At 34.2% G+C, this 27589-nt stretch overlaps 2 protein-coding genes across 3 annotated transcripts in view; one reads left to right on the forward strand and one right to left on the reverse strand.

Annotated features, from left to right (window-relative positions):
- Positions 1 to 3469: 3469 nt before the first annotated feature.
- Positions 3470 to 15240, reverse strand: LOC144976909 (E3 ubiquitin-protein ligase MYLIP-like). The gene is made up of 7 exons (XM_078921510.1): positions 14743 to 15240; positions 13305 to 13486; positions 12522 to 12687; positions 11194 to 11444; positions 10423 to 10679; positions 9956 to 10203; positions 3470 to 8998 (listed from the first exon to the last, which is right to left on the reverse strand). The coding sequence occupies exons 1-7, from the start codon at positions 14827 to 14829 to the stop codon at positions 8771 to 8773; spliced, it is 1419 nt and encodes a 472-aa protein (XP_078777636.1). The 5' UTR covers positions 14830 to 15240; the 3' UTR covers positions 3470 to 8770.
- Positions 15241 to 20420: 5180 nt separating this feature from the next.
- Positions 20421 to 27589, forward strand: part of LOC144976910 (membrane-bound transcription factor site-1 protease-like) — a 149010-nt gene continuing 141841 nt past the window's right edge. Inside the window, exons 1-4 of one of the 2 annotated variants that reach the window (XM_078921512.1) lie at positions 20421 to 20635; positions 23493 to 24327; positions 25710 to 25861; positions 27307 to 27421. In XM_078921512.1, the coding sequence (XP_078777638.1) occupies positions 23769 to 24327; positions 25710 to 25861; positions 27307 to 27421 (826 nt within the window). In that variant the 5' untranslated portion in view covers positions 20421 to 20635; positions 23493 to 23768. Of the gene's footprint in view, positions 21093 to 23492; positions 24328 to 25709; positions 25862 to 27306; positions 27422 to 27589 lie in introns of both variants that reach the window. The other variant, XM_078921511.1, reaches the window with a different exon arrangement.

Raw genomic sequence — 27589 nt, forward strand, 5'->3', positions numbered from 1 at the left:
CACGAATCTCGTGAAAATCAGTGATGGTAATTAAAACACAAATCACTGTGTATAATATTCTTATTGTAAAACATCCAAAAGTTCACTAATCCCAGACCCTTCGTTTATTGTAAACTGTAAAGAAGAAAAATCCCAATGTATAGGACGGAAAACGATGAAAAAAAAAGAAAAAAAAAGAAAGAAAATAACCAAACAAAACAAAACAAACCCACGAACAATTCTAGTGTTATAGTTATAGCCAATAATTATTAAAACACATTCAGGTCACATCAGAGCCAGTAAAAAGGAAGAAAATTGGATAGTAAAAACATTATATATGTTGTGCGGCTATGTGGTCTAGTGGTATGACACTCGCTTTCGGATCGAAAGGTCCTGGGTTCGAGCCTCGCTCGGCGCATAGTTGAGTCCTTGGAGAAGGCTCTTAACTCTTAACAAAGCATAACACATTGAATAACAGAGAGATGATTTACAAGAAAAGAAATATCATCTCCCAAAACTAACTATACTGTTTCCCTCTTAGCCAGGGTATCCGGCCAGGGCCAGGGCCAGGGCCAGGACAAAACCAAGTAATCTCATTCCAAGACAAAGACTTAAAGCAAGCTGGAAAACAGATATAAGGGGATATGACAAATACACTCAAATGTCTACAAACTACATATACGATATACCGTATTCAAAACTAATAATGATAATAGAACATAATAGTAACATAAAGATGGTTTACAAGGGAAAAAAATTAATCTCTCATACTATAGATAGTATGCGCCTGGCTAAGAAGCTCACAACATTGCCATCCGGAAATATAACGGATCAAACCACAAAACTATGTGTAACCTTAAACGTTTATAGTCTGGATAATACAGTTAAGTGAGAATTACTTATAAACGTGGATGGCAAAAAAACCATAACAGAGGCCCGAGTGACGTCATCTTCATTCTATCTATACTCCAAGCTACGGATGCTCGCCAGCACCAGGAAATAAATCTAGCAGTCTCAATTCAGAACAAAGACGGAGAGCAACACGGAAAGAGATAAAAAGGATAGAAGACAGCAAGCGACCTCCTTCCCAGAGTGGGAGGTCTGAGGATACCACCCGGTGAAAATAATGGTTCATGTCAAAGTAAAACGAATTCAGACTATTTTTGTGGTTCGAGTCCCTTTCTGGGCGCCAAAAGTTGAGTCTTTAAGTAAGATGTTTTTTTACTAGCATTTTCAATTCCTCTCATCGCTGTTTGATCTGCAAGATGGAGGCATTTATTTTTACTTATATTTTATAATTGTTTGTTGTTGTATTTAAGTGTTTTACAATACTTGCAACACATTTGGGTCATTTCAGCGCCAGTAAAAGGGAATATATTGAGGTAGGCCTAGTAAAAAAATGTGTAGATTTACAATTAAAAGCACACGAGAAAAAGTAAGACAAAATGTAATAAAAAATAAATCGACAAGAACAGAGATCATAATTTCAAATTGTTTATTTGTTTTTTCATATTTTTTTTCAAGTTTTCAGTTTTGAAGGTTGAACAAGAGTCCCATGTACGTGAATACAGGGAGTAACAATTTCATGAGTCGTATTCATTGCAATAATAATTGATGATGATGATGATGATAATAATAATCAATGTATAACTAATCAGCACACTATACAGCAATGCAATTTGATTTTAAAAACACGGTAATGCATGTGCAGCATGTCTACACTATTCTAACATTATCAAATAGTCAACAACAAAAAAACAGCATCATCGAATATCGGCGACTGGACATTGAAATAATATTAAGAATGCAAAAAGTCTGAGAAGGATGGCGAGAAAGAATATACATATATATACATATATATATATATATATATATATTATTATATATATATATATATATATATATATATATATATATTATATATATATATATATAAGAAAGAGAGAGAGAGTTTATATGTGCATGGAGCAGTGATATTAGTATTTTACAGGTCTTGTGCGATTTTATTCCAACCTCATACAGTAAGTTATCTGATTTCATAAAAAGAATAGTAATAATAGTAACACCTCTGAGACTCGTAATTCAACTGAGCCCCCCCCCCCCCCCCTCTCTCTCTCTCTCTCTCTCTCTCTCTCTCTCTCTCTCTCTCTCTCTCTCTCTCTCAGCTAGGTCTGAAGTTATATATTAAAGGGAGAAATTGAAGTTAGAATTCAGTCTGAGCTATGACGGTAAAGCGACACTGAAGAATAAAAAATATTGGTATTGTAAACAAAAAGTTTTTAAAGAGAAAATAAAATGGAACAGAGCCAGAAAACACACAGATGTTAAAACAAAGTCACATTATGTGAGGAATGATTCAATAAAAAGTCAGAGAGTGTGTTGTAATTACAACACACCTGTTGCTGTGTATTTCGTGTCCATTTTTATAATTTTGGCAGTGCTCCAATCAACCTACGTATAACCGTATAAAATACACTTCTGTTGTGTGGTTATGGTTCGCTCTCCACTCCACAGTAGGTAGCTGTTATTATAAGTTAAGTAAAGCGACTGGAGCAACTAGGCAACCCCCCCCCCCCCCCCCCCCCCCCCCTCTCTCTCTCTCTCACACACACAGGCTTTAACAAAATTGTTTTTTTTAAAATTGGGGTCAAAGACACGATTATCATGCTCTAATCGAGTTCTTACGACCCTCGTAAACGTTACAATCGCAAAATAAACGTTTGCGATAACTTCGCTTATAACTGTGGCCTTTAAAATCACGACAAAACTTCAATAATAAAATGACACAAGTGTGCGTATGTTGCGGATTAATCGTGTGTAATGTGTAGCGGCGTAAAAAGGGGATTTTTTTCCCCCCCTCTCCCTCTCTCTCCTCCAATGGAAATGAAAAGAAGAGAGCAGAGAAAAGAGTGGGCGAGGAGGAGGGGAGAGAGGAACGTTTAAGAGACGACGATGTGGCTATGGTCTGTCTATCTAGAGTTTAGGGCATATTTAATTTATATCTAATGGATGGATGGAATCAATGATAATGGAGAATTTACACATTACAATACACGTTAAAATGTGACCCGTTGTCTCAATAGGTATTATGTTGAGGTGAACCGTATGATAAAAAGCATGAAGCTCAGTTGGTAAATCACTCGCTTCACAACGCAAAAGGACCCCCTTTGTCCACCTAGCAGAAATTGAGTAGTTGGTTCAGATAGATTTGACGGAAAGCACTTTGCGATAAATTAGCGTCTTATCCAAAGGTTATAGCAGGCACCTGCTATTGTCTGTTTCACGCTACAGAGACCGGGATAGACCCTCAACATGGCTACGAGGGAATACGTTTAATGACAGAAACGACCATGCAATGTGGAATATTAGATTTCGTCACTTTACGTGTGACCATAAATTCAATGTTTGGCTAATCACAATAACATAATACCATTTTCAGACAGTAGGTAACAAATATTCAATCTGATCATCAATAACTGTAGGGACAATATGTTTTCAATCTCCTTTATTTAATTTTAATAATTCTAAAAAAACGTTTAAAAAACAGAAAACAAAACACAATAGCTGTTGGATGGCAATGACAAAAAACATAAGAACTAATGATTATGCATACCTTCACCCCGCACCACCGAATAACTTTACAAGGTTTAAATTTTTCATTGTTTTTCAAACGCCATTTCACTCAAGCAAAGAAGGGTAAACCGAGCGAAATCATGCAAACGCCGGCACGGGATCCGAGAAAAAAAATAAAAGAAAGGCGAGACACTTTTTTTTCTTAAATTTATACTAAAATAATTTGTACATGCAAAAAAACCCCCCCAAAAAACCAAACTAACAATGAAACCAGTATCAGTATACAACGATTTACGAGGAAAACAAATATCATCCCTAAAAAAATACAAACTAATACATTCAACTGCCTCCCTCTCAGCTAAGGATCCCTGCCAGGACCAGGAAATAAAACTACCGGTCTACCATGGGAGGTAAAAGGACCCCACCCAATAAACGCTGTTTTCACCTCGCTTATACTTATACTATTATTTTCACGGTGATTCCTCAAAGTTTGACTTTTCATATAAGCCATTACCATATCTCAAACTGGAGGGATTGCCTTGTAATTTGTTGATAATTGAAATGTTCTCGGCCATTTTAGTTCCTCTACCCAAACACAGAACACATCTTTTTACACACCCTGAATATTTTTACCAGATAGCACTGCATGCATCCTCAAACCTATGTATGAAGCAAGCATGATAGGCGATTAATGGAGCATACAACCACCTCGTTAAGACTTCATACACCACACACACACAAACACAAGACACACTGTGTAAAAACATGCATAGCAAACGTAGTGTATATTATGTATAAAACACTTCACTATTGTGAATTACAATCATCTCGAAAGAGCAAACAACTGCACGCACATACATATTCACGTGTGCTCTGCATCAATATAATAAACATCGTGTCACCATGCCACGGCGAGATCGTTACACACGAAGTATGATAATAATATAATAACTATAGCATAGTGTATGAGTATGAGGTTACATTTGGCCTCGCCTTTGGAGCTCTGGAATAAGCACATTTAATCATGTTATCAGTTTTGCCCTTTGAACACAGCTCAACACTAAACCTTCTCGACACCAAACAATTCATCAACCATAGATACAAATACAGCAGTTTAAAATCACATTAAGCAACATCCGAAGTGTCTCGATTTGAATAGTCTCATTAAACAAAACTTTTTTATAATTTATCTCCCACTAACTATTCACTTTATCGTGATCTCAAATAATCAAACTGATAATAATACCCACAGTCTTTGGCCTTTTGCTTTTAAAATCATTAAGTATGTTATTAATTGTAACACAAGTTGTGACAAAACTTCAAATGTATCATCCCTCCACTTGTCTGTCTCTCATCGGAAAGGAATAATTAATAATAACATATGGACAAAAGCAGCTGTTTTAAAGCTGCAATGAATCTGAATCGTATCCTTTAATCACGAAATTTAATTGATTTCAATTTTACCCATCATTGCTGAAATTATCATAATCTGATTGTAACAGAAGAGTGGTTATCAAAAACTCGTTAAACTGATTTTCCTACATTATGAGATCGTATAAATTGACTTAACAATCTCCTTAAATTGATATAATAATTCGAGGCTTTTATCACAACAAAAACAATAGGACCAACGAAGAATTTAATTTCAGGAAAAATAATCTTTAACATCTCAAAATAGTAAAATAGGAGACAGTAAAGAATTTTGGAAAACCACTCTTCAATTGCGCCCTCTTTCTCACACTAAGAAACACCATTTTTTCTCATTTCAGTCAGAAAAAAATTTTGCTTCATGATATTCTGATTCCCATAAAGTGAAAAAGCGTAACCCATACATAAGTTTCCTTTAGAGAAGTCTTTCGAATATATCTTAAACGATCAATGTTGGAACGTTTTCTAATTCTTTTTTTTTTCTTTGGTAAAAGTGCAAAGTTAGTGTATTGTAGCCGGCCGTTTTCAACCACATAAGATAATATATAACGTACGAATTAAAACTGAAAACTAAGTGTATAGAGTTAACTGCCATTTGAGAGTCATGAGGTAAAAATTCAATTCAATCCACTTCCAATCCAACAAGACAATATCATGAAACATCTTTTATACATCGCCACCAATGATCTGAATATATTTCTATTTCAATTATAATAGATGAGCTGCCATTGATTATTATTAAAATACTCGATGAACCAAACAATCATCCAACATTCACACTTACAAACGTACATATTTCTACAGACATCTTGTTTATGCGATTTGAACTACAGCTGGTGATAAACTGGGTGGCCATATTATTAATGCCATATTATGCCATTTTAAAAATGCCCCAACCAAAAGAAATTAACGAAGACGCTGAATACACGCGTCAATCAAGGATTGGAGAAAAAGCTGTTCGAATGGCATTCAATAATAAAATATTGGAGAACCAACATAATTTGTGAAACTATGACAAATATTAATGCACTTCTGAAAAAAAAAGCTCACTGTCCAGAGTAATAAAGACATCCTTATGTCAACCTATATGACTAAAATTAGAGGGAAAGATAAAAAAAAAATCTGCGGTCATCAATTTCCTAAATTCTAATTGTTTCAATTTATTATGTCTTTTGGTGTGGAACAACGATCATGCTCAGTTCATTTAATCTAGATGATACAATGAACAATTCAAATTGAATAGAACAAAGTGAATAAACCAAATTTTGAAATGAAAGTCACTGTCATCAAGAAAAAGGGGAAAATGCATACATCGCATTCGATATTACCCAAGACCTACACCTTTTATTTCACACCTAATACAAACAATATGATGACAATGGTTTTTAGCGTACACACTCCCAACATCTATCAAACGAAAGCCCAATTCAGTGTGTAAATAAAAATGATTTGATAAGGCAGTAGAATTTAAAATCAAAAACATTATCATTGTTTAATCAGCAAATGTATAGAACATACCCACAACTTTCTCCTTTATCATCATCATCTCTCTCTCTCTCTTTTCAGCATCAAGCATTTTCATTTATTCAAGGGAAAATAATTGTATTATATGAAAGCCCATAGGGGTCAAAATATTTTTATGAATGATTAAAATATGAATACTTATGACTGATAAGGAATCTTTATAATACATGGATGATGGATATTTTTATACACGACGCTGTACATGTCATTCATATTAAGTCATGTGAATAAAATATATATAATTTTTCAAATATGTACATAGATCATCTGAACTTGATGACAATGACAGCCTTACTGAATTACGCAAGAGGAGACTATTCCTTTTAATATTAGCACCAACTGTCGATCGACTCTGTCAATTCTACGCGCTAATGAAATACACCACTGTAACTGAAAAGTGTATCAATCCTTCAGCTAGGGGGAAAAGAAAATATTTTTAAGGGGCGGGAGGTAAAACTTCCATTCCTCCAAGGGCACATAGTCTACTAAAAGAAATTTTCGTTGTTTTATTTGTGATTAAGTAAAATGACCAAAAATATTTTACTTTGGACTCACAAAAACAAAAATCATGTGCTTTGAGTTTTGCAGCTCAATGATTCATTAAAAAATGTGCACCATTTAAAAGTTTATAAAAATAAAGCCATTTTAAAGTCCACTCCTCTGATAAGAAAAGCTATCAAGTCAATTTTTAAGTATTTATTCAGGTTATGTACAAATCGATATTCCTACATGGATGCGTTGCTAATTTAAACTATTATTATAATCTTCATTGGTTCCGTCTATGACCAACTTTTCAATAAAAAAATTCACCATCTATACCAACTTAAGATAAGCAGTTAATGAAAAGCAAAATTAACTTCCATTCAGAAACAATATCTTTGAATTGTTTAGGCAAAATGAACCATGAAACTTTAGAACTTCTTCTACACCCATAAACTCTACCATTTCATTAAAAATTATTTTGCAAATTTAAAAAAAAGTACCTTAGAAATAATAAGGAAAGTCATGGAGAAGCAATTTTTTTTTTTTTTTACAATACTGACTAACTACAGGCTGGTCATCATTGCATCTCTATCTTTTATTGTGGTTTATTAGTCAATTGTGTGAATTTGCAATTAACAAGAAAAAGTCAAGTAAAATGTACACTATGCAGAATTGATAAAATATTGAACAATTAGTTAAAAAAAAAAGAAAAAAAAAAAAAAGAAAGAAAGAAAAAAATTGATGGAAGATCATTTCACTTATGAGTGGTGGATGAATGCAGATCATAAACCATAATAATAATAATAATAATAATAATAATAATAATAATAACCAGAGAACATATTTCCAAGCAGTGCAATTTCACAGCTCCAAAAGGTTTGAAAATATGCATTAAAAAAACATGAAATGGACTGATATGCATTCAATTAAATGATGATACGTATCACTGAAAGAACCATGCAACTGATTGATAAGGAATAATCCAATAGAATCGCTATATTTTTTCATTCTAGAAACAGAGGGTCCTACGAAGAGCACTTAAGATTGCCAGCCAGATCCATTAGTCATAGTCCAATTCAAAATGGACTCCACTCAAAATCATTACTTGTTGACCTGCCCAATGCCATAAATGAAAAAAGATCATATCACATTCAATGATCAATGACCTCAGTTCACATTGTTCGAACAGATTCCTGCACATCAAAAGCTCCCCGAAAACTTTCCATACACAATTACAATGAAGACAGCATGAGCAGGTCTTAACATTAAATGTTATGTAAAATTATGTGAAACGAAATTAAAGCACCTCAGATAAAGACTGCGAAAGTAGTCATTTCCATCAATGTGATAATTGGACACTTTTAATGCCCAGACACACATCATTACAAAGTAAGAAAATGAACTTAATTAGCGTGTAGTCAATGAATGTCTTCCATAGTGAGGGAACAAATCACTTTTCTCAATAAGTGGAATAAGAATTCCTTTCACAAAAATCATAGAACAGTTTTACTTACTACATTATGTGAATAATTCTTTTTTTTTGACCAAACTCCTCCATTCACAGCTTCATGTACCATTTTCCACTGTGGTTACAGTCCAGATCTTTTCAAATCAAAGATTCTCTTTCTTTTTTTAAAGGCACATGGTGAAGTTAAGTGGTTAAATTCATTGAAAGACCAAAGTAGTTCTGTATATTTTTTTATCGATTTGTGGTCTGGAAAAAGGAATATCACTATTTTAAAAACAAGATGCATGACATGACGTGGAATTTAAGTTGCTCACATCACGTTAATTTTTCATCCTCTTTCCATATTTTATTTCCAACAGGGCCCTGGTAAACCCGCTGACATCGTTCTATATCCATTCTGCACTGTGCACACTGTGTAATAAGTTTGGAACACACATCGCAGGTCATATGTCCACAAGGAATTAACACAACAGAAACTTTCTGGTCCTTACAAATACAACACAACCAGGATTCTTCATAATATTCCAGTCTGCGCTTCAGTTGCTGTAAGGGGAAAACAAAACAAAAAATATTATTGTAATAACTGAAACTGCAATGAAACATTTTTAAAGGGCAAACCAAAGTGATTAACATTGGTTCATAACAATCATCAAGAAAATCATTTGAAATTCATCAACAGAAAAAAATAAAATAAATAAAAACAAAAAAAAAAAAGGATGGGTGATAAGCAGTTCGATAAACGGTAAAGAAAGTTCATTTCTTCATGTCTTCTGACAACAGAAGGTCAAAATTTTCTATATTTTACCTATCAACTTTTGGGAATGTCAAAGCCTTGTTTTTAGAACATTTGTGGCAAATGACAGAATATAGTGAAAAGATTCAGATGATTTTTATGAGAAGTAAACCCAGTCCATTGATGTACAGAGTCCAAAACTACTATCCCATAATTTTACAAAACTCATGTCATTTTTTTCTCACTTTAAAAAAAGAAGTCCTCGCCAAGTGTAATTCATCAATTTCAATTGTATTTAAATTAAAGGTGATCTTATAAAATATAAAAAAAACTTCCAAATAATAATTGGAAAATAATTATTCAATGCGGGTAGCCCATGTCATTAAAACTACTCTTTCAGTCCCATCAAAACACACCCACAAAGAATAACTGTTGAAAGAGACGCACTCTGATGCTTTAAAAAAACAACACAATAAAATTGTTCATATATTATAATCCATCAATTATAAGATACTATTTTGTTATAAATAACTCAATGATTAAATCTGTATTAAAGTGAACCAGGTGGTGAACCTGATTTTAAAGCCCTAATTTTAAAATTTGATCAAAATTAATCGGTTCATATTTTGAAGAATGAAAGTGGTTTCTTATATGTATATCTCTAAAATGAGATGTAGTAATAATGGAAGCTAGTTCATAAAAATATCAAGTTGAAGTGACAGGCCACATATATAAACAGCTAGACCAAAAAACAACAAAAAGCTTACTTTTATTTCTGACTCCATTTTCTTATTGTCCTCCAAATTTGAATTTCCCCCAGCAGCCTCATTGTCATTTTTGCCATTGCTACCAGAGCCCTGGCCTCCTGAAAGTCTTGAATTGTTGTTGTTGTTGAGATTGTGGAGGCAGTGGACGGGACTAGACGACTGGGAGGCTGCCTTGGCATACAGCTTTCTTTTGACATGATCATATGCTTCTTGCCTGGTTCGCTGGATGTCAAAAATGTATCTTTTGCCTGCAGACATGAAAATTTCAAATTTTAAAAGTCGAAAATAAAAAAATATAAAATAACAACAACAACAACAACAACAACAACAACAACAACAACAACAACAACAACAACAACAACAACAACAACAATAACAATAATAATAATAATAATAATAATAATAATAATAATAATAATAATAATAATGTGAAAACAGTTAACAAAGTAACTGATTAAAAAGCATACCTAAAGCCGAATTTTCATTGAAAATAGACACAAACGTTCCCTTGAAGTCTCTTGAGTACTGAGACTGGACATCAGAACAGACAGTATCACAACGATAGAAGGAATGCATCTCCGTGATGCAACGGTATAAGGCCACAGCGGCCTTCCTGCTGACTAGCTTGTAGCATTCATCTATTACATTTCCATGGTCATCAAATAGTTGAATGTGAACCGTCTTCTCACAGTGGGTAGCTAATTTGATCTGGACATAAGGAATGCTGTAAATGGAAAGAAAGAAAAAAGTTTTGTGAAATATTTGATCAGTGGCAAAGCTTCAATAGGTAAACAAAAATAACTCCAACAAATCACAACACACTTATTTATGTGTACATTTTGACGGAAGAACACCTTTATAAGTTACACATTCCTTGCCCTCTTTTTGTACCAATTGCTACAATGAAATGCCACCTGTGGTAAAGGGTTAAAAGAAGAAAAAAAAAAGGAAAGAAAGAAAGAAAGATTTCCATAATTTTCAATATAGCTAGCTACTAATCATTTTCTCTAAATGTAGAATTAAGACATATTCTTCTTTATTGTTATTACTTATCTGACAAACATTGACTGACTCAATTTTATTTCATCAAAGCCAGCGATCTGGTAGATCAGCTTTACTTAAACCTCTTTGGAGAGACCAAATAGGCTAAATATGAATAATGTATTTTTCAAAAACCATAAGCATTTGCATACACACACACATAGACACGTTCAAATGTCCAAAAACTATCAACTTACATTCTTTCATCTTTAGTCTTGTGATCTTGAAGAATTATGCCCTCTGGACCAACACCAAAGTTGATGTCATGACCTTGAGCGTTGATGGCCTTGTGGTGCTCCACGCCATATCCTGGTAATGCTGAAGCCTCTTTCAACATGAAGTAACGGGAGCTAGTTTTGGTTTTGCCACATAGTGATGCATGGACGTTGTGTATTTTGTCAATAATTGTAGAAGAAGGTGTGTAGTGTGGGTGGATTTCTCTCAATGTCTGTTGACAAAAAAAAAATTTTAAATCCACAAAAATGAGATAAGACAAAAAAGAAAAAAATAATTAAAATTTAAAAAAGTTCTGACCCATTGGCTCAAACAGGTATTTTATGTCAGAGACAAATCAAAATAAGCATTGAAGGGCAACATCGAAATGAACAATAAACAATGTACTAAATAACATTAGAAGGAATTGACTGAAGAGGATGACACACAAAAATCTATGTATAATCTTGCAGAATTCAATATTCACCAGGACATAACAACGAGATTGAGGTGAGGAGGACACAAACAAAGTGGTCAGATTAGAAGTTTGATTTTTCTTTAAAGTTGAAAATCTACTTAACATCCAGCATTTCACTAAATGAGACAATGAATGTTACATTGGCGTTGATAAGTTAAAGACAATACTATGACCAAAGAGTCAACAAAATCTTTGATAAAAAAAAGTGTATTGTTATTTTGCAATAATTAACTTCACAAGACTTGATAACGGATTTGAATATAGCAAATCGTCGGACCAATAAAAATAATAAAGACTGTAAAAAATTTGTTTGTTTGTTGCTTTAGGTCTCTTCCAACACAATTGAGGTTATATGAGAGACCGCTGAAACAAAAAAAACAAGCAATCTAACAAAAATAGTACAAATGTCAATCAAAATCATAACCTAAAGATATCATTAGCTAAATTATAAATAACCAAGAACAAACAGGCAGAGGATTTACAGGAAAAAAAAATATCCCCTGTCAAAAATACAATCACAAACCAAAGAAGCAGGATAGGCTAGTAAAGAGAAGAAGAAACGACATCACTATCGGATCCTACACCCATGCGAACATCATAGGTATATGATTCAAGGGTGATGCTCCCATCCAACCACCCGCTACCCCCAACCAGCCAAAAATTAAGCAAATAAAAAAAAACAACAAAAAACCCCCATTAATTTAAGCTTCAGGGAGATGGGTAGTAGTGAATCTTTTAATTTTTCGACAAGGGACTTGATCAAATGACATAAAAATAGTTTTTGAACAATATAAATATGTCATAATTAAAGGTTATAATCAATGTTATACTCACATCCAAGTAAACTGTCCGCTGATAACTGTTGAAGTTCTGGTCACCGTGTTCTGCTTGCACTATGTGTGCCACAATGCTGGCAAGAGTGGACTCATTACACTGTGGATCTGACAAGGAGATCAACTGTTTGGACAGGGCTCCTTTCACTTGGATGTAAAACAATTCTCTAAGAGAAAGAAAAATAGAAACACATTATATATATATATATATATATATATATATATATATATATTATATATATATATATATATATATATATATAGCCTATATATATGCAATTACAAAGGGAATAAATGGTTTGAATTTAACACCCAATTATTGACAACTGAGTTTAATAGAATTCCTTTTGAGATGAATGAATTATGTTGAATACTGTATCTTGAACGTAAACTGCCTTTGTTAAAACACCTGATTCAGACCATGGGTTACAAGTTACAATGGGCATGGTAGTGACAGGTTATTATTTGAAAAAACCACAGTCTTCTTAGCGCTACAAAGTCTACAAGAGACTTCAACATACCTCAATATACTCCTGTGTTGGTTAGCCTCAATTATACAAAACTTCACGTCAAATAAAGATAATAGTCCAGAGCAATTTTAAGTTGTAGGATGAACAATATAAGTAAGTACTAGACTATCAGTCTCAGAATTAGTATTTTTCTTCTTTCAATACACTGGCTTTGTACAAAGACTGGACTTACTGTATGTATTATTAAATAACCAGCATTGTAAATACTGTAGGTGTTATATGAAATTACTAATGACACCCAAGACCTGACTTACTGTGTGGTTTCTAAGGGAATAAAATGAGGCATGACAAAGAACTTGACACGCAGACTCAATCTGTTGTCTTGCAGCTGGTCACAAATTTTATTCCTTAAGTTCAACCAGAGCTCTTCGCCCTTTGATCCATGATATTGGAGACCAAAAAAGTCTGCCTCGAGGACATCAAGCTGCTCTAAAGCCTAGGAGAAAAAAAACAAATTAGAGGACAATTAAAATTTAGCTTAAAATTATTTGGGCTATAAATAAATCGTGATTGTGAATTTTTAAACACAACAGTAAAGTAAAATCCATCCCATTATCAATGTCACAATGACTCAGTTGTTATTGTTACCCAGTTGTTGTTTGAGACGAGGAGTATGAAAATAATAGTTCCGTTGCCGTTAGTAGAAACATAAATTTATTGTATTATATTTTTCAAAATTTAGATGTCGGACTTTTCGTTATTCTATAATAAGGACACAAGTCGAGTCCCCTGACCAACGAACGTCCTTGACCTGTGAAAGCACACGGGTACGTGTTTACCACAAGAATTAGGCCACCGTAGCAACACTGAAAAGAGAGGAATGGTAACCGATAACCTCACATAAAACATAAGATGGGTCCGAAACTGAATATGCGATAAAGAAACTTAAAAATAATTTAATTTGGTAGTAAAACGAAATATATCAAAATATTAAAAAAAAACCGACAATAACAAACACCAAGACGACTCGTGGGACGCCACTTGGACTTTGACCCCCTTGCTGACATCAACCACATCGAAGAGAAGGATTTGCCAGGGCTACAGTTACAGCTGATCGCTTGTGACGTCAGAGCTGTCTTTATCGTGAGCAATTTCTATCCCATTGACATTCCAGAATTTGAAGAGATCAGCATTTATATATGCAAAAGAGACGAGCATTCCAAACTTTTAATTGGAACATCACAGATCTAGATTTAACAGGTGTTTTTACTACTGAAAATTTACTTATTTACTTCACTTTTCAGTCAGTCAGGTCGACCCCCGTCACCATGGCATGCCATTCCCATCGATCTCGACTTACTCTTTCATATGGCCTATTACTATTAAATTGAGTAAAATCAAAATAATAAGAAAAGAGTACCCATTTTCACTAACCTAAAAAGACCTTTTAAAAATTTGTTAGCTCGAAAGTTGAACCCAAAAGTTTACCGAGTTTACCAACTGAACAGTGACAATAGACGTATAAGTATAAGTTTTAACACATTAACATGAAAGTGAAAGGTGTAAATATTCAATTCGCGATTCAGATTTCAACAATAAATAAATAAATCATATCTTTACTCCGATATCAGACATTTATCAGCCTGACATCACAATATGAATGGAGTTTTTCTTCCTGAGAAGACATTCGCACCTGGAACAAAAAAAGAAAAAAGACCTGGCTTAGGCTTATGACATGATGTGAAACCTCACCTTGTCAAGAATAACTTTTCCCGTTTGTTTCGAGTCGATCTCGATTTCCAACGACTGGCCATTTGGTTGTGCAATATGATACAACATTTTGTCATTATTTCCTTTTAATTCCAAGTCAGAATTAAAATCCAAAGTATGATAAACAGCTTTGAAAAGAAAGTCACTTTAGTACTCCTTCGAACTTAGTTGTAATGCTTCTGCTGGATTCCCACTCCAACCACTTCTTTTTACACTGTTTTACGCTCGATTCCGTTCGTGGTTCACGCATATCCCATGTGACTGGCTGTGTGTCCTAGATCCGGACCAATGAAACACCGCTAACTGAGAGGACTCTGAACTGACATGTAAACATAAACAAAGGCACATGGTGTTTTTACATCTAAAAATACATAAGATTCTGTGTTAATTCGATCTCTTTCAGCAATTATTTAAATGGAGAAACAGAAATTATCACCGATTAGAGAAAATGTTATACTCTTTGTTAAATAGACAGCCATGAAATTGCACAAGAAAGAGAAATAAACCATGCTGGCATAATGGATAAAAATAGATTTGGACTTTGGACTCGGAGGAGTGCACTGTTACTGTTACAAGTGACAGATTGAGAGAAGTTTTGCTTCTGCTCTTACTACAGTTTGCTCTTCGATTTAACAATTACAGGTGCCGTGACACACAATCATTTCTTTTATGCAGATGATATTAATAATAATTGGTTAGCTGGTTAAAAAAAAATGTGCCATGAAATATCGTTGAAACGGGTTAAACGTTCAGTTGGGTTTGTTGACATAGTCCTAACTTGAGTCTAGTTATAGGTCACACGTGCAAAGTCACCATGCTCACTGACACTGTCCCCGCTCCGCCTCAACCCCCCCCCCCCCTCCCCCACCCCACCTGCGTCCATTTACCATAGTTTCGGGATTTGATGTGAGCCTCGATGTCAGTGTCCTGAAGAGAAACCAATGAGAAAGCTAATTAAATATTTCCTTTGGAAATGTCTATAAAAGATAATAAAATAAACGGCAATCCTTTCTTCTCCCTTTCTTTCTCAAATGCCCGATATACTCTCTCCATCATCATCACCATCATCATCATTCATTCATTCAATATCGCCACCACCACCATCTACAATTAAACGACGATGACAGCAACGACAACAACAACTGATACTACTACTACTACTACTACTACTACTACTACTACTACTACTACTACTACTACTACTACTACTACTACTACTACTACTTGTAGTAGTAGTAGTAGTAGTAGTAGTAGTAGTAGTAGTAGTAGTAGTAGTAGTAGTAGTAGTAGTAGTAGTAGTATGATGAAGAAAAAGAAGAAGAAGGTGATGGTGATGATGATAATGACGACGATGCGAACAACAATGACGACGACGACAATAAGAATAATGAAAGATGGGGAAGCAAACTTTATGCGGCTATGTGGTCTTGTGGTATGACACTCGCTTTCGGATCAAAATGTCCTGGGTTCGAGTCTCGCTCGGCGCGTAGTTGAGTCCCTGGAAAAGGGTCTCATTCTCTCACCGTACTCAGGTGTAAAATGAATACCTAGTCGTTAACAGCGTTATATCTGTCGGAAAAAATAATAATATCGCCTACAGGCGTCATGCCTCGTCCTAAATGTTCATTGTTGCTGTTGGCCAGGGAACCCCTGTAAAGCGCTATTAGGACGTTTAGTGGATATTGCGCTATATAAAAGCTCAGCTTTAAACTTTGGTAATAGGGATATGAAATAGAAATGTAGGATATTTTTTTAAAAGAAATTGAAATAGCTTAAAAACTAGAAGGATAGGAACATCTAGATCTAGTTTTTTTTTAGTTTAGTTTTCCATCATTATTCAAATGTTTATGGTGAAGATTTTAGGAAGATGCTATAAGCCGTTACAATATAGCTAGTCGCGCTTTTTGTAATAAGGGAGAACTTTGACTCAGGCGATTTTTTGACTCAAACAATTGAAATAAAAATAAAAATATGTCTGATTCAGTTTTACACATAATTTATTTAACACAAAAGACGGGGTATCATACCGTTTAAAGATAAACCGCTACATAGGATCCTCCATTCAATTCTTCTCAACGTATAGAACTGCTTCCTCAATTCTTTCCACGTATTTTGTAGCATCTGAGAGGGGTATCTATCGCCACAGCCTCCATTAATCTTGATTTGGAGATGGTTGCAATCTCTTAATCGGGTGGCATAAACTCTGTCTCCTGAAAAAGAAATCAAGAGGGTGATATCAGGTGACCTGGATGGCCAGTTGATTAGCCCATCACTTCCAGTCATCGTCTACTTATAGGATGAGAAGTCGCTGCTTCCAGTCCATCTAATCTGCCAGGAAAGTTTTTATCTAAACAGGCTCTCACATTCAGTCCCCAAATTTTAATGAGGCGGTGCTCCATCTTGCTGGAAAACGACTTTGTAAAGTATATGTTCAATATCAATCGCGCACTTGTTTTACTTTAAACGTCATAATTCAGTAACCAAATTGTATGTGCAGTAAAAATTGATATGGCACGACGTGCACTTATTTGCAGGTCTGGTATCCCAATTCCATATAGGCTCATTGTTGTAATGGAAATATCAAAAATGACGCAACATATTGTCCATTACAACAATGTTCATCTAGGCCCATAAGTGGGTTCGGATGTCAGACCTGCATATATTCATTCATTCATTTATTTATCCCATGATCTGATGATCGTCGGGGGGATACACGGGATGCAGCCCTCACCCCTTTCCGACATTCTTCTCTATTGTTGGCCTTCTCCAAGAGTTCTTCTATTTTCATTCCTGTCCATTCCTTGATATTGTCCATCCAAACTTTCCTTTGTCCTCCTCTTCTTCTTCCTCCTTCAAGGGACCCTCCATCACCGTTCTGCACAAACATTCATGCCTCACATTGTTATTGTGGCCAAACCATGGCCGTTTCCTTCTTCTACCTGTGGTGATGAGGGGTTCCTGTCGTCCTGCGCGATCTTGCATTTCTTTCAGTACGTCTTTATTGTTTCTGTGTTCTGTATACGGCACCAGAAGGAATTTTCGATAACTTTTAATCTCTAATTCCGCAGTTAATGTCCATTACGCGTATAGTAAGATGACGTCGATATGACCAAAAAAAAAAAAAAAAAAAAAAAAAAAAAAAAAAAAAAGAAAAAACAAGAAAAAAAGGAAATTGAATAATTATGCCAAAAAAAAAATGTAATATAAATAATAATAAAAAAAAAAATGAAAAAAAAAAATATGATAAAAATAAAGGTCAGTTGTCCCTAACACGTTTATGATTATTTATTTATTTATTTATTTTTTTTTTGCTATTTGTGACCCATCGTCTCAAAACGGTATTAAGTCGGGATGATTAAGATGCTGAAAATTGAATTTGTAGCCAGAAATATCAGACTTGCGTTGAGTTTACATGCTTTATTGAGGAGAATGAACATCATATTTTAGAATGCTAAACACTATTAATTCATATTTTTGACCAGTTTAACTATAATTTGACTTTATAACATCTGAGTCATCCCGACATAATACCGTTTTGAGACGTTGGGTCACATTTTATTTCTTAACAAAACACCCTGTAGGAACAGAGCGACGTGGACTTATTTGCAGATCTGATAACCCAATGTCTTATGGGTTCGTTGTTGTAATGGAAATCTAAAAAGAAAATGACGCAAAATATTGTCCATACAACAATATTAAACTTGGCCCATAAGTGGGTTCGGATGTCATACTCTATGTAGGGCCTACACGTCGGAAGAGAGTAAAAGATCGTGGATTCAACCTTCTTGCCAGAGTCGATAACGGGATATAACCAAAATAATAGAATCAATATGAAAATATGCGATTACATCCCCTGAAACTGAAAAGATCAGTTTCAATCTAGGACTTCATATATAGATAGTATGCAGATGACGTCACTCAGGCCTTTGTTATTGTTTTTGCCATCCGCGTTTGTGAGTTGTTCTCACTAAACTGTATTAACCAGACTATAAAAGTTCATGGTTACACAGAGTTTGTGTGTTGGTCCGTTATACTTCCGGATGGCAATGTTGTGAACTCCTTGGCCAAGCGCATTCTATCTATAGATGTCGCTGGTTTCAATAAAGGTCTATTGTTTCAGTAAAATTAGAGGGCCCTCTCCAGTAAATGGTCACCTTTTCTTTATAAAAACTATTAATAATAGACACCTGATGGGAGGCATGCATATGTATGTATGTATGTATATCAAGGAATTTACCCATTCGTTTAATTCTATGATGTATATATATATATATATATATATATATATATATATATATATATATATATATATATATATTATATATATATAATATATATATATATATATATATATATATATATTATAATATATTACCCATTTTTTTCGAGTCCTTGCAACAAAATGTCTTGATCTAGGTAGTATCAAATGCAATGGACAACTCGAAGAATTATTATAAAGGTTGTTTGTGTCTGCACTCACGGTCACTGTGAGATTATTGAAGATCACCAGAGGAGCTGCAATATTGCTCTCAGTGCGCCGATTAAATGTTTGCTTTAACGTTGTCATTTAGATGAGAAGACAGTTGGTGTTGAGCATTTTCTAGGTGATAACAACAAGATATGAAGTGAGTAGAAAAGTGCCAGAAGACAATAGAGAATAAATTTTTTTTCGCGGGGGTGGTGGGGTTTGAACCTGCGACCTTATTGGTACGACAACTCCGCCTGGCAGGTGAGAGCGTGGCTCTACCGTGTGAGCTATCCACGAATGTATTCGTATCAAACCCAAGTCATATTTCTAGAGCTCTCTCTCACCCACTTCTGGGGACCGCCGGTTCGCCCGCACACATTCATCGCGAAGTATTATTGACCAGCAGTTAAGCTTAATAGCCAATATTCTCAACACAAGCATATAACATAGAGACGATTGAGACATTGAGTATGCTCCGGTATATGGGGTGAATTTTTAATTCAGAAAAGTGAGTGGAGCAGGCACTTATGTTGGTAACAACAAGATATGAAGTGAGTAGAAAAGTGCCAGAAGACAATAGAGAATAAAACCGCCGCAAAAAATTTTTTATTCTCTATTGTCTTCTGGCACTTTTCTACTCACTTCATATCTTGTTGTTACCAACATAGGCTAAGTGCCTGCTCCACTCACTTTTCTGAATTAAAAATTCTAGGTGATAGTTTGTGTGCTGGTTTGGTCAAATAAGTGAAGGTTCCTATAGCAACCTAAGAGACTTTCCATCTTATTCCAGATTTTGTGATTCATGCGTTGACCTCATGAATTCGATTTGAGAATATCGCAAAATTGTTTGAAGACGAACATTGATTGCGTGCCCGTTGGATTTATTATTCTGAATATTTATTTTACGTATAAATTACCGAGAGCCACCTTAGTAAACAGGAAATTGATCCTCAGGGAATTCGATTGTCAACTTGGTGTTTCAGTAGCTGAATTCTTTTCAATTTTATTTAAACCACTATTTTGCAATATAATACCCATTTGCGTTGTTGGAAATTAAGATTTCTTTTAACATTTAATAGGAAATTACTAGAAGAATATGAATGACATTTAATTGATAATATATTATTATAAAGATTTTATGAGTGAACCGTATTTCAAGTAGAAGTTAGTTTTAGAACTTTTTCTTTGAAATGACCTGCCAGTAAATATAGCTGTCTACTGTCTGCTGTTTGGTATTGGTCTCTGATCTTCGATTCTCAATGGATTATGGATGCTTATCTATCTTAGATTTGATTGTATTATTTTTGTACTAAATCTACACGATAAATCATTAGATTTATTACTCCCATAATGCAAGAAAAAATCACACAGATTTGTCCTACATTAAATTAACAATTCGTCTGACAGGTAACATCGACACTGACTTTTGAGAGTTGAGTTATTGAATTGGATGGTTAATAAAGTTAAAGTTAAAGTTAAGTGTAAGAATAAGAGATATACTCTTCACTTCTTAACTTCAAATATATACTTAACTCGTTAAGTTAATGATACAAGGGTCCCGACATAGTCCATAAAGAATGGGGACTTTTCTTCAACTCTCCGAGAAATAAGTTAATCTGATGATTGTGACTGTGAATGTGAAGTGTCCGAAAATAGCAAATAGCCACTGCATTGCAAGATGCTGCCATTAAGTCGCCAGAATTTCTGTTTCCGTTTTTAAAAGTGAAAAATTTAGTGATATATTTTTTTAATCGCTTCCTTTTCTGTGAGGAAATCCCAAGTCTAATATGTCATTGGAAATGGCATACAATTCTGCATACACACCACTACACAGCTTGTAATAAGAAATGTCAATTGCCACAGAGTGAGTCCTTGTGGTAGATAACGGTTCATCAACTACAAATGAGTAAAATTGGATTGTTTAAGATGCATGTAGTGATTTTAGTCCAGCATACATATCTTGATAGAATCTCCTCATTTTTCAATCATCATTTGTTGTCATTCGATGTGGAAAGATATGAGTCCACACTTTTTTTGGCATTTGTTTTTAATTTTTTGTATTCGCTTTCAGGAATTCGTAGACGAGTTAAAATCATATCAAAACAAACAATTACTGTGTTTTTTGGATCCAAACTTCACATTCAGTGGAAAAAAAACAAACAAAATACCGAAGTGGCAAATCCCTGCCGAGTATAGACATGCCCGGTAATTAAAAAAAAAAAGTAGGATTTCTTTTGTTTTAACTCTTTAAGATTCAACCGACAAAAACCGACAACGGCCAAATATTCATGGGCGGGGTAGTCAAGACTGGCCTCAGTAAGTAAAATCCAATCGTTGTGAAGGAAATGACAGGCCCTGTCACTGTTGCAGGATGATTTCATTTTCAGCTTTGATTTTTATAAATTTGCCGACAGAAAAGAAAATATGTTTCAGAAATTGCGATTTGGATCCTATTTTATTTTCGGGTGAAAATCATTGACATTGCACTTTGTTTGGTAAAAATCTGTAAAAAATTACGACTTTGGTGATGAAAAATGACTTTGAAGACAATTATTGTAAACTTAAAAAAAGATTATGAATAATTTATAACTCCCTTATTTGTGGGTCGATTTTGTCATTCGAGGTATCAATTTTATTGTAATAAAGAGATAGGAACTTCAGAGTTCTTTTTTCTGATGCGAAATTATTACTTTGTAATTTTAGCACCAAGAAAAATTGTCGGTAAATAAATTTGTTACACCTATTGATCTACCGCCACCGTCCATTCGTGTAGAATTGTGAATCAAGCGTTTCAAAGTCTTCGACCAATCATAGGCTATCTATCTAGCTGGCCGAAACAAAGACGCTTCTCCCCGTCAATGTATTACGCTATTGTTATGCAAGGAATATAACACCATATTGAGTAGGCCTAAAAGCTAAAATCTAAAAGTAAAAAATATAATTCTGAGGAATTTGAAAGTCACATTGCTGAAATCAGTTTGAAAAAAAGAAGTACATTGGTCTTTGTTTCAGAAAAATCGGTTGATAACCAACTGTTTTACGAATAAATTTGATTTTAAAAATTGCTTTTGTATATTTTAGCTTTTTTTTAGCAACTTTTTAATTTATCGGCCGATTTTCTTGATTTTTATATCATTCTTTATATCTCTAAGAGACGAGATCAGTGATATACTTTGTTTCTTTCAAATGTAACTAGAACATAGTTTGGCTTTTTTATCTATCATCCATGTCTGGATAATTTATTAATCAACGTGGCGATTGTGACGCAACTATTCCATGGCCGTCTTCCACCGCCTCAACGATAATTCAATTCATTGTTGATGGCTGTTGACACATGAGCTGTCAGAACGACCAATCGTTGAAGGGTCAAGATGCTTAGTAGCCAATCGTTCTTCGGTCAAAAAACTTAAGAACTCACGAGAACAAAAGTTGAAATTTGGTGTTGGACGGACCGATGAAATCGTTTCTGGGCGAAGTTTAGCCATGAGTGACCGTAGAAAACGAAAATGCGACTGCAGATATCAAAGAGTAGACTTATATCATCAAAGGATGTCTACATGATTGACATGGCCATATAGGGAACTCATTATCTACTCCCCCAAAAAGAATCTGAACACGAGAGGGTTAACGGAAAATATACTGCTTACCATCATTAGAAGGCATCAATTCACATAAAAGATTTGAGTAATATAAATGTTGCTGCTCGAAGCTCGAAGAAATAAATAACAATGTGTAATTGAATGTAAGCTTCAATTTTATTACGAAAACAGTAAAATGGACGTTTTGGGTTTCCCCTTTATCAACAAAACAGGATAAATGAAACATTACAGATGAATGAGATAATGTGATAGTGGCGTTGTTAAGCTGCTTGGACCAATAAACTAGTGTAGAAAAGGGAATGGGTGATAAAGAGTTGAGCAGTTGTTTCAAATTATTTGAGTGATGTACTCAAGTGATTGAAAAGCATCAATTGCTTTGATAGGTTTTGAGAGGGAAAAAAGAGACTATTTCAACTTATCCGTTATTTTGAATGTTAACAGATTGCATCATAGAGATTTTATATGGCGATTAATAAAAATGGAAATAAAATTGATTAGTGGACCCAACAATTCAGTGGAAATGAGAAGATCAAAAAATGGACAAATTTTAAATCATAATTTTTCTAAGTTTGGTGGGGTGATGATAAAGGAAATATTCACATTTTAGATATGAAAATACCAACAATTGACTAGTTGATATCATCTCTCTCCTTTTTCTTTTTCAGTCACGATAAAACAGAATCAAAGTATCATAACAAGCCTGATCCAGACAGGAGACGTGGAATATCAGGATGGACTCTTTTTAAAAAATGCCCATTGGCAACGATTCTGATAAATTGTCATCTTGGTTCATGCCATGAAAGCATCAGTAATAAGTCCCACACAAACATTGATTCTTATTTTTGGTGTTATTGAACTAAAAGACAATAATGATGATGAGATGTTGAGAAGAACTGTAATCAATATTTTTCTTTTGGAGTAAAACTATCATAGAAAACATAATGTTGCTGCATCATTGTTATTTTTATATTTTTTTCACAACTTTATGTTGCCAGAATTTTCCTCATATAAATGCCAAAATTTCCGAAATGGAAAACAAATTAGACTCCTCGTCTCTCTTATTTCCAAAGGCTGTTAATGACAGGAATGATGAAAGTCACTTGAACAACAGCACAAAGAAATCAAAAGCACACTCCAATCACCCCATCCTTAACTATAATAATAGTGATGGTCTTTTTATGCCCCATAGTAAATTACACAAATTTTCACCAATCACTGATAACCTTAAGTTATTGGATCGAGGAAATGGAATCAGTGCAGCTGATAGGGCATGGAAAAATTTGTCGTCACTAAAAAGAGAAAAAAGTGAATGGGAGAGTGCTGGCATTGAGAAGGAAGCCAAAGTAAATCACATGAAGATAAAAGACAATGAAACAGATGGCAGCAAAAGCGCAAACACTAATTTAAAAAAAGGAGTGGCCAAATCAGCTTCCTGTAATACAAGCACAACTCATTCTCATCTTCTAAATGTGGAATTTGCAACATCTTCAATAGATAATGGTAAGGTTAAGAGAATTCCTTCTCAATATTTTTTTTTTATAGTATTAGTATTATTATTAATATATACTAAAAAGGAAAAGGTGCTTATATAAAGCTTTGAGCTTGTAGGTAAATCTATTTGGTTTGCCTCCGCATGCATAGGAATATTTATTCTGTAGATGGCTGTATTAAGGTTTAGTGGAAAGTGCTCTGAGATAGTTTGTTGTCTTATTCAGAGTCAGAGGGTAGAAATCAACTGTTACTGATAGCTTGATGCTACAGAATCTGGAGTAAAATATGGCTTATATAATATGGCTCGTACTGATGGCTCTGTGGGATCATTTTGATATGATAATGGCAGAATTTTTTTTAATTTTGAAAGTCTGAAAGGTATGCCTTACATACTTAGATACTTAGTTCCACCTGTATCTTTCACATATTAGGCCATCCCGATTCGCCATAGGCCTTGTACTGCTATACGTGATCGTCCCAGGTCAGCTATTTGTTTTTAAGGCCTCTGTTGACAGTTGATTCCATGCTGTCTTTGGTCACTTGCTGTTTTCACTCTTCCACTCTATTCTTTTTATTGTGAAAGAGTCTTCCCGAAGGCAGAAGACGTTTCCTAACCAGCAGAGGCAGCACTTTTGAATGGTGGTGGTAACATTCTGCATTTCCATTCGTTTTAGGATTTCTGTATTTTTAACATGGTCTTAGCAGCTGACATTAAGTATTTTTTGTTGTTGACAGGACGTTTATATTTCTTGCGATGCATTTGCTATGTTTTGCTTCTGCATTGTAGAACTGAGGATTGTTGCTTTAAAGACGTTAATTTTTAGTTGGATGGTCTTTGGTTTCATGAAAAGTTTTCCAAATGCTGCATTTGCTTTTCCAGTTCTCATTTTTTTTCTTTTATTATGCCATCATATGTTACCTCCTAAATATATGAAATCTTCAATGTACTTGATCTTCTCTCCTGATTTTTTTCTGGCATTATTCCACTTGTTGTCCTTGTCTCACATTTCTTTGCATTAAAATTGTCCAACTTTTACTACATTTCCTTGTAGTGAACTTGTGAACTATAAGAATTGCAACAATAATTAAAGAGGGCTGTTAAAATAGTAAGGGGGTCCTGATAGCTCAATTGATGGAGCACTCAACTCAAATGTAACAGTAACAGACTGATTTCAAATTTGACTCTCGTCGCATTTTTCTCATCCAGCAATAATTGAATAGATGGGTCTATTAGATCTTTGTGATAGACTTGTATCCAATCCAAGAATGTCCAAAGTAACTGTAACTATCTGTTTAACATACAAACATTGAGATTGATTCCATCCAGCATTAAAGATTTATTAATTTTTGTTTTGTATTTGAACGAAATTGGATAATTGTCATATCCACAGAATTCATAGTTACATTTGATGGTTACTACAAGGCTCAAGCGAGGAAGAGATTTATAACTGCTGCATTGGTGGATGCTGGCATTTCCCAATGGAAGATACTACCCAGAATAAATCCTGCATTTTCATATCCTAGTGATTTTGATGTGGTACAGGTAGGGATTGCTCATGTTGAAATTCATTTTGCTGTCTAATATATCCTCCATCCATCTTTCGACACATTTTTCCATCCAGCCATCCATCCATCATCCACTCGTTCATCTATCCATCCATCCATCCATCCATTTCACATATCCCTTCAACTGTTTATTTGTTCCCTGTCAGTATGTTTGTCGAGGTAGATAGGTGTACTTTGTTTATCTATGTATTTATACATCTAACTGTCTATCTGCCCATCTGTCTTGTCAACATATTTATCCTTCTATTTGTCAATAAAAAAAATTCCACACGTCTGTCTGTCTGCCTATCTATCAAACTATCTCTATCTATTTATATGCCTGATTGTTAACCTTATTATCATACCTATTTGTATATAAATGATATTGTCCCTGTCTGTCCAGTGGAGAATTCGTATCAGTTTAGCTTATGTCAAATTGTTATTGAATTATTTTCATTGGTTTCTCTTAAAATCTGTGGAATGTATTCTCTCAGAATTCAGTACTTGACTTTGGATTTATGAAGGATGTGATATGTTTACATCTTTCAATGTTCAAGCAATTATGTGAATTTGAGCTTTATGGGAACAATGGACACATATCTGATTGAAGTATCTTATTTTAAACTCTGTCATTTATATATTTGTTTGAATTGTTCAAGCTGTGGTAGATAAGACCAGAGTTAAATATGTTATATCTCTCTTTTTACAAAATATTTGCCTAAACATTATAAAATGCTTGAATTGCGGACAATTATTATCTCACTTTTTTTCAGTGAGACAAGGTAAAAGAGCTATTTAGATAATTATATCAATTTGGACAAACATATTAGGCTTTTCGAGTTTCTGTATAAGTTTATAGGGTTACAAACTTTATCGATCTTATTTTAAGTTTCAATTATCTCCTCCACTCTTTATTTATTCATTTATTCTTGCTTTGATTTATCTTTTTCCTCAATGTTTCATATGTCACAGTTATAAAGTCAATGAAAAAGTGATTGGGAAATATCACCATAGCTTACTCCTTTTTTATGTGTTTTCATTCATGAGCTGTGTCTTGTGAAAAATATTGGATGATTTCCACACATAAAATACAAGCTAAGAACAAAATTAAATCTTTGCACACAGTTTACTAGTTGATCTTATAGTTACCAAGTGATCAATATCCGCAAAATCAACATTTGATGTGCGAGTATACTGAGCAGTTAAGATGCCCGCCCATTCCTTATATTTATTGCTCTAATATTGATTTCAATTGTTACCTTATTCTTCCCAATAAAGCTCATGTACAATGTTGGGTTCTTATAGAATGCTTTACAAACTACTTTTAAAAACACCTCAATTAAAAAAAAAAATCAACACTCATAGACAATAATTATCAGTTTCGTGAAGACAATCAATTATATGAAGGAAGGGAAATAACCTGCATATTTTTCTATTGTACAGTTTGTAGGCAAGTCCAAATCATACCAGTCTGCCTTGGACAGCTTGAATGACCATCCCTCTATCAAACGAGTGACTGCACATCGAAAAGTTACAAGAACTCTCAAATATATTCCAGGTATGTTCATTGCTTTGTAGTTCTTCTTTTTGCAGTTGTACATATAGCACTGATATTTTAGGTCAAATTTAGCAGAACATCAAACCCTTTTCTTTCCTCTCCCCTTACAAAACTAGTGCAAAATAATAATATTGATAATAATAATAATAATAATAATAATAATAATAA

The sequence above is a fragment of the Berghia stephanieae genome, chromosome 7, assembly GCF_034508935.2.
Source record: "Berghia stephanieae isolate SIO BIC M18660-M18661 chromosome 7, UCSD_Bste_1.3, whole genome shotgun sequence".
In the NCBI taxonomy this organism is placed as follows: Eukaryota; Metazoa; Mollusca; class Gastropoda; order Nudibranchia; family Aeolidiidae; genus Berghia; species Berghia stephanieae.

Coding starts and splice junctions, on each gene's coding strand:
- LOC144976909 (XM_078921510.1), bottom strand. CDS start 14,829: ATGTTGTATCATATTGCACAACCAAATGGCCAGTCGTTGGAAATCGAG. Junction 12,688..13,304: donor ATTCCCTTAGAAACCACACA/GTAAGTCAGGTC, acceptor TCTTTCTCTTAG/AGAATTGTTTTACATCCAAG. Junction 10,680..11,193: donor AAGACTAAAGATGAAAGAAT/GTAAGTTGATAG, acceptor TTCCATTTACAG/CATTCCTTATGTCCAGATCA.